This window comes from Monodelphis domestica, chromosome 8, assembly GCF_027887165.1.
Source record: "Monodelphis domestica isolate mMonDom1 chromosome 8, mMonDom1.pri, whole genome shotgun sequence".
Taxonomy (NCBI): Eukaryota; Metazoa; Chordata; class Mammalia; order Didelphimorphia; family Didelphidae; genus Monodelphis; species Monodelphis domestica.
This window is the reverse complement of record NC_077234.1, coordinates 57,513,367-57,527,617: the sequence shown is the minus strand read 5'-3', so window position 1 is coordinate 57,527,617 and position 14,251 is coordinate 57,513,367. Positions and strand designations below refer to the sequence as shown.

Genomic DNA, 14,251 nt, shown 5'->3' with positions numbered 1-14,251 from the left:
GGAATGAAAAGTCAGGCTACACATTTAGAATGAACCTTTCATTGTATTCGACTTAATTGTGAAATACATCCTGTATCCTATGTGTACTGGACACCACACGGTGCCTGACATGCAGCCAAGCCAAGCAGCCTGAGCCAGCTGACTGCCAGTCACTGATAAACTCCATCCTTGTTGGGGGGAGTGCCTGAGCCCAGGGAGGTGTCCTCCAATCAGATTTCTGGCCCCCAGATGCTTATTGCCTCCTTCCCTTCACAGCTGTCAAAGACATCATTTAGAAAAGTGCTTTATCAAAGGCAGCTGTTCTCAAAAGTGTGGTCCAGGACCTTTGGGAGTCCCTGACACCTTTTCTTGGGGTCCATGAGGTCAAAGCCATTTTCACAATAATGCTAAGATGTTATTTGTTTTCTAAAATCATCCTCCCTTTTCCAATGACCAATCTCTGTGAGGCTGGATTTTTTTTTTCATATGCCACAGACAGGAGAACTTAGCTGTCTTCTCTTAAGCCAGACATTAAAGAGATTTGAAAAACTATGTCAAACATGTCAAACCACTTTTCTCCTTTTTATGTTCTAGAAAAGTTATTTTTATGAAAATATTACACATTTGGAAATTTAACTAAATTAAAAATTTTTCATTCCAAATTTTTAAATTTTAATTAATTTTAAATTTAAATTTTATTTATAATTTAATCTAATTTAATTTTTAATTTAATTACATTAAATTAATTCAAATTTTTAAAAATTAAAAATTTAATTTTTTTAAATTTTAAATTTTATCTGTTTTAATTTCTAACATGGCATATATTTATAGCTGTAACTCACATAAACTAAAGCTATTGGGACCATCAATAGTTTTTTAAGGTGCACAGGAGGCTTCAGTTTTTAAGAGTATCCTAAATCTAAAAAGTTTAAAGAAGAGGCTTCAGAGAGATAAAAGAATTTTTTGTTTTGTTTTGATCAAAGGGATGAAAGATGTTGGGGTTTTTTCCTTTTGATCCTGATCTATGATTTTGTTACTGTAGGGAACTTGCAGTTAAAAAACTTCCTCTACCAATGGCAGTTCAATAACTATTCCTTAGTGATAGTCAGAGGACCCAGGATCAATTCCCAACCTTGAAGATTACTCCTGTGTGACTTTGGGTGAGTCATATAATGTTTCTTGACCTCATCTTTCTGAATTATTATTCATCCAATACTCATTATCATCCCTACATCTTTCTCTCCTGTATTTGCTAGTTAATCCTGATTTCTATTTGTGCTGGCTATTATTCCTTACCAGTCTTCAGCTACAGAAAAAACAATTAAGGGATGCTCTGTCATTTTCCTTATCTTATTTTATTGATTTTTTTTTGTTTTTTACATCACTTTAATTTCTAAATATATCCTCTCCACTTCCCTCTCCAGCAAGATCCAGGAAAAAAAGGTTTATAAAGAAAGAGAAACAAAGCAGCTCAGAATAACCAAACCAGCTATGTCTAAGAGAATATGAAATATCCCATACACATAGATGCCCATCTCTGCCATGAGGGAGGTTTATTTCTGAGCTTGGTCATTATATTATATCACAGTTAATGTCTTTGTTCTTTTCATTAACATTATTAGAGTCATGATGGCTACTATGCTACTGGTTCTCTGCCTTCTATTTGCATCAATTCATCAATGTCTTCCTCTCCTTCACTGAGTTCTTCATTTTTATCACTTCTTACAGTGCAGTAATATTCTATTCCATTTAGTCACCAGTTTATTTACCAATTCCCCAACCAATGGGCATCTACTTTGTTTCCTCCTAGTTCTTTACTCCCACAAAGAGCTTGGTAATTATTATAGAAGACTATCTTTGATTTCCTAACAATAGGATCTCTGAGTCTTTTGACTCAGATACTTGAATCGCTATCTTAGCATAATTTCAAATTATGTTCCAGAATGGTTGGACAATCCAAACCACCATCAATAATATGTTAGGGTGACTGTCTTTCCCCGGCCCCTCCAACATTGACTTTTTCCATATTTTATCATCTTTTCCAATTTGCTGTGCATGAGGTGAAATCCTAGTTATTTTTATTAGCATGAGGATACTCCTCTCAGACTTACATTTCAAGTTCTTTCCAAAGTCTTTTTCTCATTTTCAGTTTATCTCCATATTTCCAGAGAATTTACACATAGAGATTTACTTTTATGTGCCCCTGCTTGGTGCCCTTCTCTCCAAATTCTCTCCTAATAAATAGGAGTGACCATAAAATATCAGTGAAATGCCACCCTTTTAAAATAATGAAGGGATATTCTCTTCCTGGTGTTTTTTTCTCAAATATATATATGTATATTATATACTTCAAATATATATACATATAAATTATAAAAATATATAATATCTATAATATATAAATATCTATAAAAATCAAGTATATATATGAGGAAGAAGAAATTTTAGATAGATAGATGATAGCTAGATAGCTAGATAGATGGATGGATGGATGGATAAATGGATGGATGGATAGGTGGATGAATGGATAGATGGATGGATGGATGGATGGATAGATAGATAGATAGATAGATAGATAGATAGATAGATAGATAGATAGATGATATATGTCTAAAGTTATACTCTGATCCTTCACTTTGGTGCAGAAGTGACTAAGTTTTCAAAAACTCTACCAAACTGGAAAGGCTTTAAGAAAAAGATCAGAAGCAAACTCTAAATCTGTTGTCTGAGGATCTGCAAAGCTGTATCATCAGATTGACTTTGTCCCCATTTTTTATAGCTTTCTTTAAGACCTAGAAGTTGACACAGAGGTTCCCCCCCCACCAATAATTCCTAGAAATTTTTCCTAGAATGGTGAATGCCATACAAAGATTATATGTGGTACTGGTGAAAATATAATTTGAGTATATTTCATAATTAAAACATGTGATGATATCCCACGAGCTATCCTGGAACAAATAGTTTAGCTAAAACACACACACACACACACACACACACACACACACACACACACACACACACAAATCAAATACACCCAGACAAGACCTCAAGATGTAACCCATCAGGCTGTACTTTAAGAATCAGAATTACATGAACCAAGGTAAGTCTTAAGGGGAAGGCCCAATAAAACATGCCTTTTTTTTCTGTTTTCTTTTGCAATGTGGCTAATACAGGAAATCTTTTGCATAACTTATATCAAATAGCTTGCCTTCTCAAGGAGGGGGGAAAGAAGGGAAGGAGGAAAAGATTATGGATCTCAAAAAATCTTTTTAAAAGAATATTACAAAATTTTGTTTACATATAATTGAGAAAAACAAAACAAAATAAAAATTAAATTTGAAAACATGCTTTTTTAACTCTGGAAAATCTTAGAATATAATTCAAGTAGAGCACTTGTCTAGGTCTTCACAAAAGGGTCTTCTGTCTCTATGCAAGCATTCAAACTACATTTATTATAGTACTATTGTATTTGTATATGTTTGTTTTTATATATTTCTTTATATATATTTATCATAGCACTATTTGGCTAAAATACCTAAGGTTAGATAGTGACAAAGAACATAGCACTGGTGATCTCCAAAGAATTGGAGTGAAGGTTACCAAAAGAACAGTGGAAAAGGGGGCAGCTGGGTGGCTCAGTGGATTGAGGACCAGATCCAGAGATGGGAGGTCCTGGGTTCAAACCTGGCCTCAGAAACTTCCGAACTGTGTCAACCTGAGCAATTCACTTAACCCCCATTGCCTAGCCCTTACCACCCTTCTGCTTTGGAACCCACAAACAGTATTGATTCTAAGATGGAAAGTAAGGGTTTAAAAACAAACAAAGAAAATGGAAAGTCAAATGGACGTAAGTAGGCTACAGCATATTACTGAAGATGATTTGTTCACATGAAGTATATAGAAGATATAACCTATGACATGTATAAGAGTATTAAAAAGGGGGAAATGGGATTTGGTGAGAAGAAGCCCCAGATTTAAAGTTATCAGGATTGGCTTTGCCAGTAACTGCTAGCTACAGGATGGTCTAACCTTATATTTCCTTCTCTCTAAAATGAAGGAGTTTAATTAGATAGTGTTCCAGCTCTAAACCTAAGATCCCATGTAGTGAGATCAAGGGATAGCAGATGAGCAGCTCTTCCTACTTCCCCACTATATGCAAAATATTAAAATCCCCCAAAGATGCTCCTGAGGGCATTGGACAAGACTTCTCTGGAGAGGCCTCATGGTACTGGGAAAAGAGAGAATTGGACTAGATGGCTGGAGAACTCTTCCAGTTCACAGTCTCTTACCCTCGCCCCTATTCCCCTTTGATTGATGGAAGGAGAACAAGACTTTATTAAGCCCTTATTAGGCTCTAGGTGTTGCTCTGTTTTGTAAATATTCCCTCATTACAAACTTAAAACACCCCATAAGAGGGAGCTGCCATTATCTGAACACCAATGGATACTCAAACTAGCTTTGTGACAAGTGATGAGCTTCTCCCATCTTAGCTAGGTTTGGTCTTTGGACAACAGACATGTGGTCCTTTTCCAAGTCCATATTAGAAGTCTTATACTTGGCAGAAGTCAACAGAACTGTATGCCTGAGTTATTCTTGTGAATAGAATTCAAGAAACTAGGAACACTCCCAAGCCACCATGAGATATCAAGCAAGGATTTTCCTGGAGAACCACCAAAGGGAGTAAAATTGACTGATTTCAGTTTTTATCTCTTCTTCTGGAATATAATTAATATGGAACTGCCTTAATTTTGGGCAACAAAAAGGTATAAGGTTTTGAGTAGCAGAAAAGTTCACAGATTGGTTGATTTTTGTTTTTAGTCATTTTTCTTTGTGAACCATTTGGGGTTTTCTCAGCAAAGATCCTGGAGTGGTTTGCCATTTCCTTCGCCAGTTTATTTTACAGATAAGGAAACTCAGACAAACAGGGTTAAGTGACTTCTCCAGGTTCATAGCACTAGTAAAAGTCCAAGGTTGCATTTGATCTCTGGTATTCCTGACTTCAGACATGGTGCTCTTTCCCCTGAACCACCTAGTTGCCTAATTGGATGAGTAGTCCTTGAATAATCAAGAGTTTATTATAATTGTCAAAAATTAATCAAACTAAAACTTTCCCCTCCCCTTTCATTATAGGCTGGAACCCATGGTTACATGGCTCCAGAAATCCTGAAGGAAGAGGAGAGTTATTCCTATCCTGTGGACTGGTTTGCAATGGGATGTAGTATTTACGAAATGGTGGCTGGGCGAACGCCGTTCAAAGATTACAAGGAAAAGGTCAGCAAAGAAGATTTAAAGCAGAGAACCTTGGAACAGGAGGTCAAATTCCAACACGAAGGCTTCACAGAAGAAGCCAAAGACATTTGCCGTCTCTTCCTGGCCAAAAAAGCAGAGCAGCGCTTAGGAAGCAGGTAAACATGAGCTGTGTAACTCGTGTTAACTAGTTTATCATTATTGTTATTATTATTATTATATTATAATATAAATTAATTATTATTGAGGCTACTTTGGATTGATGAAAACACCTTGTCAGTAAGCAGTGATGCATTTTATTTAGGTCGTATCTTTGGTCCAAGGACCAACCTGGGTCAGTGTGAAAGAGACTGGCTAAATGATGATGACCTTTTCCACTATGGCAACGTTTGACGAGAGTCATAGAAGGGTAGCTTTCTGCATTGACAGAAGGAATATCTACCTTGATGAAACCAAAATCTTTAGAAGTATTGCCTTGGGCGGTCAGTGCTAGCAGAATCTTGGTCCCTTCCAGCTCACACTCCAATCTCTATGCCTTCCCCTCTAAGGTTACCTTATATCTAGTCTCTGTATATCTTATAGAGGCATATATCTATTTAGGTACATGAATGGATTAATAATTAAATCATTTAAGACTTAGTATGTGCCAAGCACTGTTTTAATCCCAGGGATAAAAAATAGAAATATGTTAGTCCCTCCTCTCAAGGAGATCATTTTCTAATAGAGAAGACAATCCATATAGGAGGTTTCAGCTACCATCAAATGGAAAGGTTCCCATGGTTCTTACAGTACAACAGTAAAGCAGAGAATAATGCCTCTTCGTTCATGTGATTTCCACTGATAAAATTGTATCAGTTTCTGATGTTGAACCATTTACAGTGCCAGTGAATTTGGTGACAAGAACCTTCTTTTCTAGATGTTCAGCACCTAAAGATAGTCATAGCCCCTGCTGGAATAGTCACCAGACTGCAAATTCAAAGCTACCCAGAGTGATAGCTATGGACAGTGGACTGGACATATTGCTCTACCCAAGGTTCTTGGTCTCAGAATGCTGGGCTGTCTTCTTCAGGGTTCGAGGAGAGATGATAGTTAAAATGATGATGGGAGTTGAACTTCTGAGGCATGGGCTGCCTCCTCTACCTCCCTCAGGGGGCCATGACACTACATGTTGTCTCCCTCATTAGAATGTAAGTTTCTTAAGGGTAGGCATTGTGTTTGTTTTTGTTTTCTATCCCCAGTACTTAGCACAATGCCTGACCCATAGTAGTAAATGCCTTTTGGTTGGGTGATTGGTGCTTGTTGATCAAACCACCTTCTCTATATATTTTGTTACTTATTTTGTTATATATATAACATATATATATGTTACTGGATTGTACAATGTGTAGAGAATGAGTGAATTGTATTGTTCCTTAAGATAAAAAACAAACTCCAGATATATTCCAAAAGAAAAAAAAAGGTACAAAATTGGTGGTATGTTTTAGATAATCTTCTACAAAAGGATAGTTTGATTAATTTTTTTTCTTTCTACTGTTGAGACTGGTTTTGAGATTCTGAAAATATATACTAGAATAGATTTAAAACTGGAAGGGTTCCTGAAGGTCATCTCATCCAACCTCTTCAAATTACAGATGAAGAAACAAAGACCCAAAAAGATTCGGTGACTTGGCCAATATAACACAGAAAATTAATGCCTGAGCCAGGATTCAAATCTAGAGCCTGTGTTTACAATTTTAATGCCCTTTATACCCTATCCCTTCAAAGTTTTGTTGGGTTGTTGTTATTGTATTATTTTTTTCTACCAACTGCATTTTTGTACTCCATCCAGCCCATTCTATTCCTCGATCAATCTACTGCTTCATTAAACTCCCCCCCCCCCATTTTATAATCTTTCAGGGTTTTTGTTTATCTTTTTGTGTTCTTTTACTGCTTTCATGTACTTATTTCATTAAAGTCGTGTCTGATTTTTTTAACAATCATAACAATGCTTTCACCCCCAATTTAGTGTGGTTCTCTTTGAAGTATTCCTCTTGGGGGGCTGTATACTTATTCTACCCATACTGCTGTTGCTCAGAATGCTCAGAACTCCTCATTTAGAATTACCTCCCTAGGCTTTAGTACATTCTTCTCTATAGCCTTAGTAACAATTCTTTGCCCTTTGAGTTTTGAAATAAGAAAATTATCTTGAGGCAAATCTAAGGAATAGACTGGGTGATAAGGCTGGGTTATACTGGTTTAGGTCAAAAAACAGGATGCAATTAGCTTTGTTTCCTCAGCCTAACTTGGTTCTGAAAGCAATTCCAAAGGAGTAGTTCCAAAGCTAGAGATTACTAAGAAGATGCCTTTGGGGAAGATAATGATTGATTCTTCTTTCTAAGACTTACTTTTCTCAAAACCTCACTAATGAGGGACCTGGGTTAGAGGATCACCAAAGCCCCTTTCAACTGAAAAAAATTTATAATTTTCATTGGGAACTATACATTTTGTTGGTCTCCTTAGTTTAGAAAATGGGTAAAAATAATCAAGGAAAATGCTATCCTAAAGTATGATTCTTGTCTCAAGCTTGATCTTAGAGTTTTATGCTACAAAGCATCTGTTGCCGTAGCTCTTTTGAAAAACTGTTTGTGAAGTTAGGGAGCCCCATGAATAAATAACAGCTGCTCAATAACATATCCTCCAACATTTTCAGGCCAGATCCTCGTTGATTCTTTTTTAAAAAAAGTTTCATTCAAATAACAAAGCATAAGCAAGTGTTTTCCTAAAACCTGAGCATGTTCCAAGACTGCAAAGTGCCAGGGATCCAAGTGACCTTCTCTGGGCTGCCTTTGGACATTTTTTTTTAAAGGATAAAAACCCAGGTCTTTGGGAGAGGCTTTCTGTAAAGCTGGTCCTACTTTGTGACCTGCTGTTATTCTTCAGATAACAAAGGAATATTTCCTAACACCTTACTCAGCTACCTCATGAGGATAAATAGATGTGTTCTAATGAAAGAAAAGATGGCAAGCTTTTAGGCTTGAAGCCAGGCTTACTCCAGCATTCGTGTGTATCTTTCTATCACGTGGCTCATAAAATGCAGCAGGATAAGGGCAACAATAACCTCTGAGGTTTCTGATAGAAGTGCTTCCAAGAGACACAGCCTCCCAAATGATCCTGACATCTGGGCTGGGCTTCACTGGCCACACATTATACTCAAGCAGAGACTTCACACATAAGCAGGTGCTTTCCAGCCCCTGTTAATATAAATGGACCCATTCTAATCTCGGCATGATTTCCCCAAAATGGGGAAAGAGTGCCTGTCTGTTCTCTGAAACCTATTCTACTGGATTAATGAGCCTGAGAAATCTTCTCTTTGGCTCCCTTGATAATAATCAAGAAACTGCCTCTCTTGATAGCTTCTTTGATTCATGCCAAACCAAACTTCAGAGTGATGGGTAAAAAAAAACACACACTGCAGAGCTGCCAGGGACTGGTCCAAGAATAACAAAATCCCTGAGTGCTACCTAATAACAGAACTGTGGTGGGCATCTCTGAGGCAGAACCCCAGTGTTCCCAGCTTGGAAATGTCCTGGACATGTGATGGAGGAGATGGAGAAGGAGGAGATGGGGAGGGTAGTTCTCTGGCCCCTTCCTTATCCTCAGCAAGCATTTAGGTCCCTGGCTTAGCTGCTAAAGGGAGGGAGGGATAGAAACAGAGATTCTACTCTCAAGAGGCTTAAAGTCTGGTTGATCATTCTTGGAAAGGTTCTAGAACCCCAAAGCAGCTTGTGGTTTCCCCTGGTTTTGGTGGGAATATGGATTTAGGAGTGATCAGCCCTATCAGAAGGGTAAGGCTGGTCCATCTGTGCCTTGTTTTGCCAGAGTATTTGCCAGAGCCACTATTAAAGACTGGCTAAGCCTGATGTAAAGATTAGTCTTGTAATGTTCCCTGAGGACACTAAGCCTCTCAGCTATCTCTAGCTGTATCTGTTAAAGCTCCTCAGAGCTAGTTTTCATGTGTATTTTTGACCTCTGAAAGAATGTGCTTCTTCCTGCAGTCAGGAGGCAGTGGGGGTCTCTGGCTCCTCTAGAATGGCAGGGCTGACCTTTTCTGGCCAGAGTCCAGACGACCTACCATCCCCAGGAGAATTAATTACTCCCTTGCCGTCCATAACATGACTTGGCTTCCATGGGACTTAAGGCCTTCCACTTTCATTATATCAAAGCAAAAATCAGCTGAGAGACCCACTCTGAGCCACAGAAGGAAGATCTAAGGATAGGAGCCCAAGCTCCAGGGTGGAAACTTTATATTAGTAGTTCCAGTAGATGGCAACCCTGCGGCTCTCTTGGTTCAGTCCATCCTAACAGGGATGGATTTAGAAGAAAATATGCAAAATGTAAAAGTATTGCATTCTAGATATCCTAATCCACAGTAGAAGTGTTTGAATAAATATGAAAAGAGCCCTTTGGGGTAGCCCTAAGCAAAAAACTCAAATGGAAAGAGCCCAAAGAGTGATCACAAGAATAGTAAATGTTTCATGTCTTTGAGCCTCTTTTCTTTTTTTAAAAAATAATATCCAGTTATACTCTTCCCTTCAAAGTGGGTGTGTTTGGGTATTTGGCTGGGGACTGAGGTTTCATTAGTGACTCTTGAAGTAAAAATTCCTTCCACTGAGGTGGATTGGGGGTTCATCCTCAGTTTATGTCATAGTGTATTGCCTGGGGCACTGAGAAAGGGAGGAAGGGAGAGATGGAGGAAAAGAGGGAACAAGGAAGGAAGGAAGGAAGGAAGGAAGGAAGGAAGGAAGGAAGGAAGGAAGGAAGGAAGGAAGGAAGGAAGGAAGGAAGGAAGGAAGGAAGGAAGGAAGGAAGGAAGGAAGGAAGGAAGGAAGGAAGGAAATAAGCATTTATTATGTACCAGGCACTATGTTAAGTGCTTTACAAGTATTCTCTCATAACATCCTTGAAAGGTAGGTGCTATTATTATCCTCCCATTTTAAAACTTAGGAAACTGAGGCAAACAGAAGTTAATTGACTTGCCCACATAGCTAGTAAGTGTCAAAGGTTGGATTTGAGCTCAGAGCTTCCTGACTTTATCCACAGGGCCATCTAGCTGTTAAACCAACCTAAGATACTTGCCCAGCTAGCATGGGGGAAGGGGGGGATAGTATTTGAACCCATTATCCTGACTCTAAGATTAGTCCTAGCTGACTCCATGCTACCTATCTACTACTGTAAAGATTTGGACACATGAGACTTTCCCCTCTGTCACTAAGTTCCTTGAATGTCCAGTGGTGGTTGTGTTGGGTCAAAGAGGCATAAATAGTTTAGTCACTCTCCTCATGAAGTTCCAAATTGTTTTCCAAAACAGTTGGATCCTTTCGTAGACTTACCACCAGTGACATTGTACCTGCCTTACCACAGCCTCTCCAGCACTGACTTTGTATTTTATCATTTTTTCCAATTTGCTGGATATGAAATGAAAACTTAGTTCTTTTGACCTTTATTTCTTTTATATTAGTCATTGGGAAATAATGGTTGTCAGTCATTTATAAGTCTTCCAAAACTGTTCATGTCATTGAATCACTGATCTCTTGGGGAAAGGCTCTCAGTCTTATATATTTAAGTCAACTTTCAATACACCTTGGACATCACAAATATTTCTGATTCAAAGATTTTCCCTAATACACAGTTTCTATTTTTATTCTAATTCCATTAGTTTTGCTGGTGTACATTTTTAAAAATTATATAAAGTTCTGTTTTATATATTTCTTATCTCCTTCATCCCTTGTTCAGTCATGACTTTATTTACCTCAAAAACCACAAGCCTGGAATGTATTTCCTTCCATTCACCTCCAGTTGTTTCAATGATGTCTTTTTTTACATCAAGATCACTTTTACATCTGGTGCTTGTTTTGATGCATGGTATAAGATGTTGGCCCAATTTATTTGTTGTTTTGTGGCAAAAAGAGTGAAATAAAATACCATCAGGATATATCTTCGCTTTTCATTAGGATTGGATTAATCACAAACAGGCTCCTTTTTTCTTCTTTTTAACTTGGACAGACTAGGAAGCTCATCCTTTAAAAGATGGAATGTGCTTTGAAAGAGTCTGATTCCACATCCCAGAGCCCAGAGTATTTCCTATAAGAACACTGCTGAGCGGAACATCAAGAGTTTATACCATGTGGGCCATGCTAGGCCTCCTGGACTAGGTCAGCTCTCTTTACCCACTTCCCGTGTGGGTGAATAAGTGCTGTAGGCAGTGGTCAAGGCTATTCTCATCTCCTGGCTATTTTTCTGAGTGCCAAAGGAATGCAACTTCAGACTCCTCCAGGCAAGGTGGGGATATTAGGCTTGTGGTCAGGAAGACCCAGCTTTATTTAAATCCTATTTCTGACACTTGGGAGACATTTAGGGTTGGACAAGACCATCTACTACAACCTCCTTGTTTTACAGGTAAGGAAATAAGGAGCAGAGAGAAAGCCCTTGCTAAAAGTCATACAAGTCATAAGTGATAGATAATCACTTCGATTATCGACAATCAATAGATAATCAATTTTTCAGGAAGAGGAAAAGTGGCAGAGTGAGTAAAAGGCCAGCCATGAAATCAGAAAGACTTTAAGAGTCAAATCCTGCCTCTGAAATATATGGAGTACCTTCTGGGTCCGGGCCCTTCTAAGATATGCACATGCAACAGTGGAGGGAATTTCCATAAGAGGAATTCTTTGCACCATTAAAGTCACAAATCCAGGCCAAAATAATGATGATGTTAACAGTAATAATAATATTTTGATTCATTACATTCAATAAAAGTTAAATAAATAACATGACTCAGAACCAAGTGGCCCCCTGGTGCAAATATCAATGGTATGGAAATGGATCTTGATCCATGACACATGTAAAACCCCAGAAGAATTATGCATCAGCTGGGGGGGGGTTGGGAGAGGGCAGGGAAAGCATATGAATCTTGAAACCATAGAAAAAAGATTCTCAATTTATTAATTAAATTAAATTTTCAAAAATTAAAAAAAAGCAAGTAACCAAGATGAATGTGACATTCAAAGACCATTTCCAGGGGAAATGGCATCTAAAAGTTTTTTTTTTTTAAATCTAAAAGATTTTAGACAAGTCTCCATTATGTTATTAAATACCCCAAATCTTCTAAAGCATATAATTTGTTGCATGGTCTGGTGCCATCCTGAACTGATGAGAAAGCAGAAAATAATCCTGTTTACTCACAATTTTGCAACGTCTAAGCCGGCAGAGGCTGGGAATGGGATCTGGGACAAAGCACTGTACAGTCTTTCTTGGAACCCTCAGGTATGATAATCGCCCTCCGTGACTCACTGCTTCTGTGGCAGGGCATTAGAGGTACCCAAACAACAACCCAGAATTACTGTTTAGGGGGGAGATAGCCATCCAAGCAGCAGTTGTTGTTTTGACTCATCCTCTTTTAACTCTTCCTTCACTTGGGAGTTTGTGCCTCCAAGCTCCCATCCTCAGCTTCTTCTATTCCCTTCCAGGAAGAAGGAGGATGGAAGGTCGCCCTTCACCCTCCGGGGTCTCCCAATCCACATTGATGGAAGATTTCTCAAAGCAAAAAGATTTTGTTAGTTTCTGACATTTCAGACTCTCTGTCTCCTGTCTTTACAGACAAGAAGGGGATGATCCAAGGAAACACGCTTTCTTCCAAACCATCAATTTCCCCCGATTGGAGGCTGGCCTCGTCGAGCCTCCTTTTGTGCCGGACCCCTCGGTGGTGTATGCCAAAGACATCGCCGACATTGAAGACTTCTCTGAGATCAAGGGGGTAGAATTCGATGACAGAGACAGAAAGTTCTTTAAAAAATTTGCAACAGGAGCTGTTCCCATAGCTTGGCAAGAAGAAATTATAGAGACAGGACTGTTTGAAGAACTCAACGACCCCCATCGATTGTCAGGCTGTCCAAATGGCAGCCAAAGCTCCAAGTCTGGGGTGTGTGTGTTACTGTAAGCTTTGACCCAATGCTGGGAGGCTTCCGATGCTGGGAAAAGCTCTTTGGTAGGGTCTGATCCATGAGGAGTGTTTCACGGATGGTGCAACTAGCCTGCCTGTGAGGTCCCATTTGGAAATGACTTTGAAGTCTACAAATCACCTGCTAGCAACCCTAGGAAGTGGGTAGAAGAGCTACAAGGGCCATTTTGTTTTTTGTTTTTTACAAATATCTCCCAAGTTCAACAATTTGTCTATGGCGGATAGAACCAATAGTTTTCTGAGGTCTGAATCACACCCAGGTCTTCTGAATCAAAGTCTAGCACTTACAGCATCTCTGAAGGAAAGGAGGCTGAGCCCAAGTTAGAAGAGGGAGCCAGTGGCAGGCTATGAATTTGAACCCACATCCCCTGACTCCCAGGCCAGCACTTGGCTATGCTTCTCTAGAAGAAGATCATGTCAGCCCATTGAAAGGGAGAACACATTTGAAAAGCACTTAGCAAAATACTTGGCACCTGGGAGGCACTAGATAATTGCTTTTTCCTTTCCACTACTAGATAGAATATATGCGTTTTGGTTTGGGGTTCACAAAGTCAGAAGAGATGCCCATTTTTAGGGAAAGCTTGGAAAAGGAACATTTAGGTTTATTTTGATAAACTAGAAAAGTATGAGTGCTCTGCCATCATGTCCCAATGAATTACGCCAAGTCCCTGGAACAGAGAATGGAACTTTGTGGTGTGTTCTGAAAATGACCATTTGCAATTCTTGGTAAACACTCAGTTTTGTTTTGTTTTGTTTCCCCTCTTCATCTCTCAGGTTTTTCTTATTCTGTAAGTTTATTCTGTGTAGTTTAAATAAAAGACTTTAAAAGAAGAAAATTTTCTGGCTTTGCCTTTTAAAAAGAAAAATTTCAGCTTTTTTTTTTTTTCATAAGATTATAGATCATTCAATTGCATGGGCAGGCCTCTTTGTAATCCTTTAAAGAATTCATTTGGAAAACTCTCTTGAAAGCAAAAATGTTTTTATCCAGTAGGTCTTTGGATTGAGCAAATAATAAGATAGATTTCCTTGAAA

The 14,251-nt window shown here is 38.5% G+C and overlaps 1 protein-coding gene across 1 annotated transcript in view; it reads left to right on the top strand.

The window, feature by feature from the left end:
* The window catches only part of GRK7 (G protein-coupled receptor kinase 7), a 36,988-nt gene extending 22,971 nt beyond the window's left edge, over positions 1 to 14,017 (top strand). Inside the window, exons 3-4 of the mRNA XM_001364762.4 lie at positions 5,110 to 5,384; positions 12,859 to 14,017. Of these exons, the coding sequence (XP_001364799.1) occupies positions 5,110 to 5,384; positions 12,859 to 13,198 (615 nt within the window). The 3' untranslated portion in view covers positions 13,199 to 14,017. The remainder of the gene's footprint in view (positions 1 to 5,109; positions 5,385 to 12,858) is intronic.
* The last annotated feature ends 234 nt before the right edge of the window (positions 14,018 to 14,251 follow it).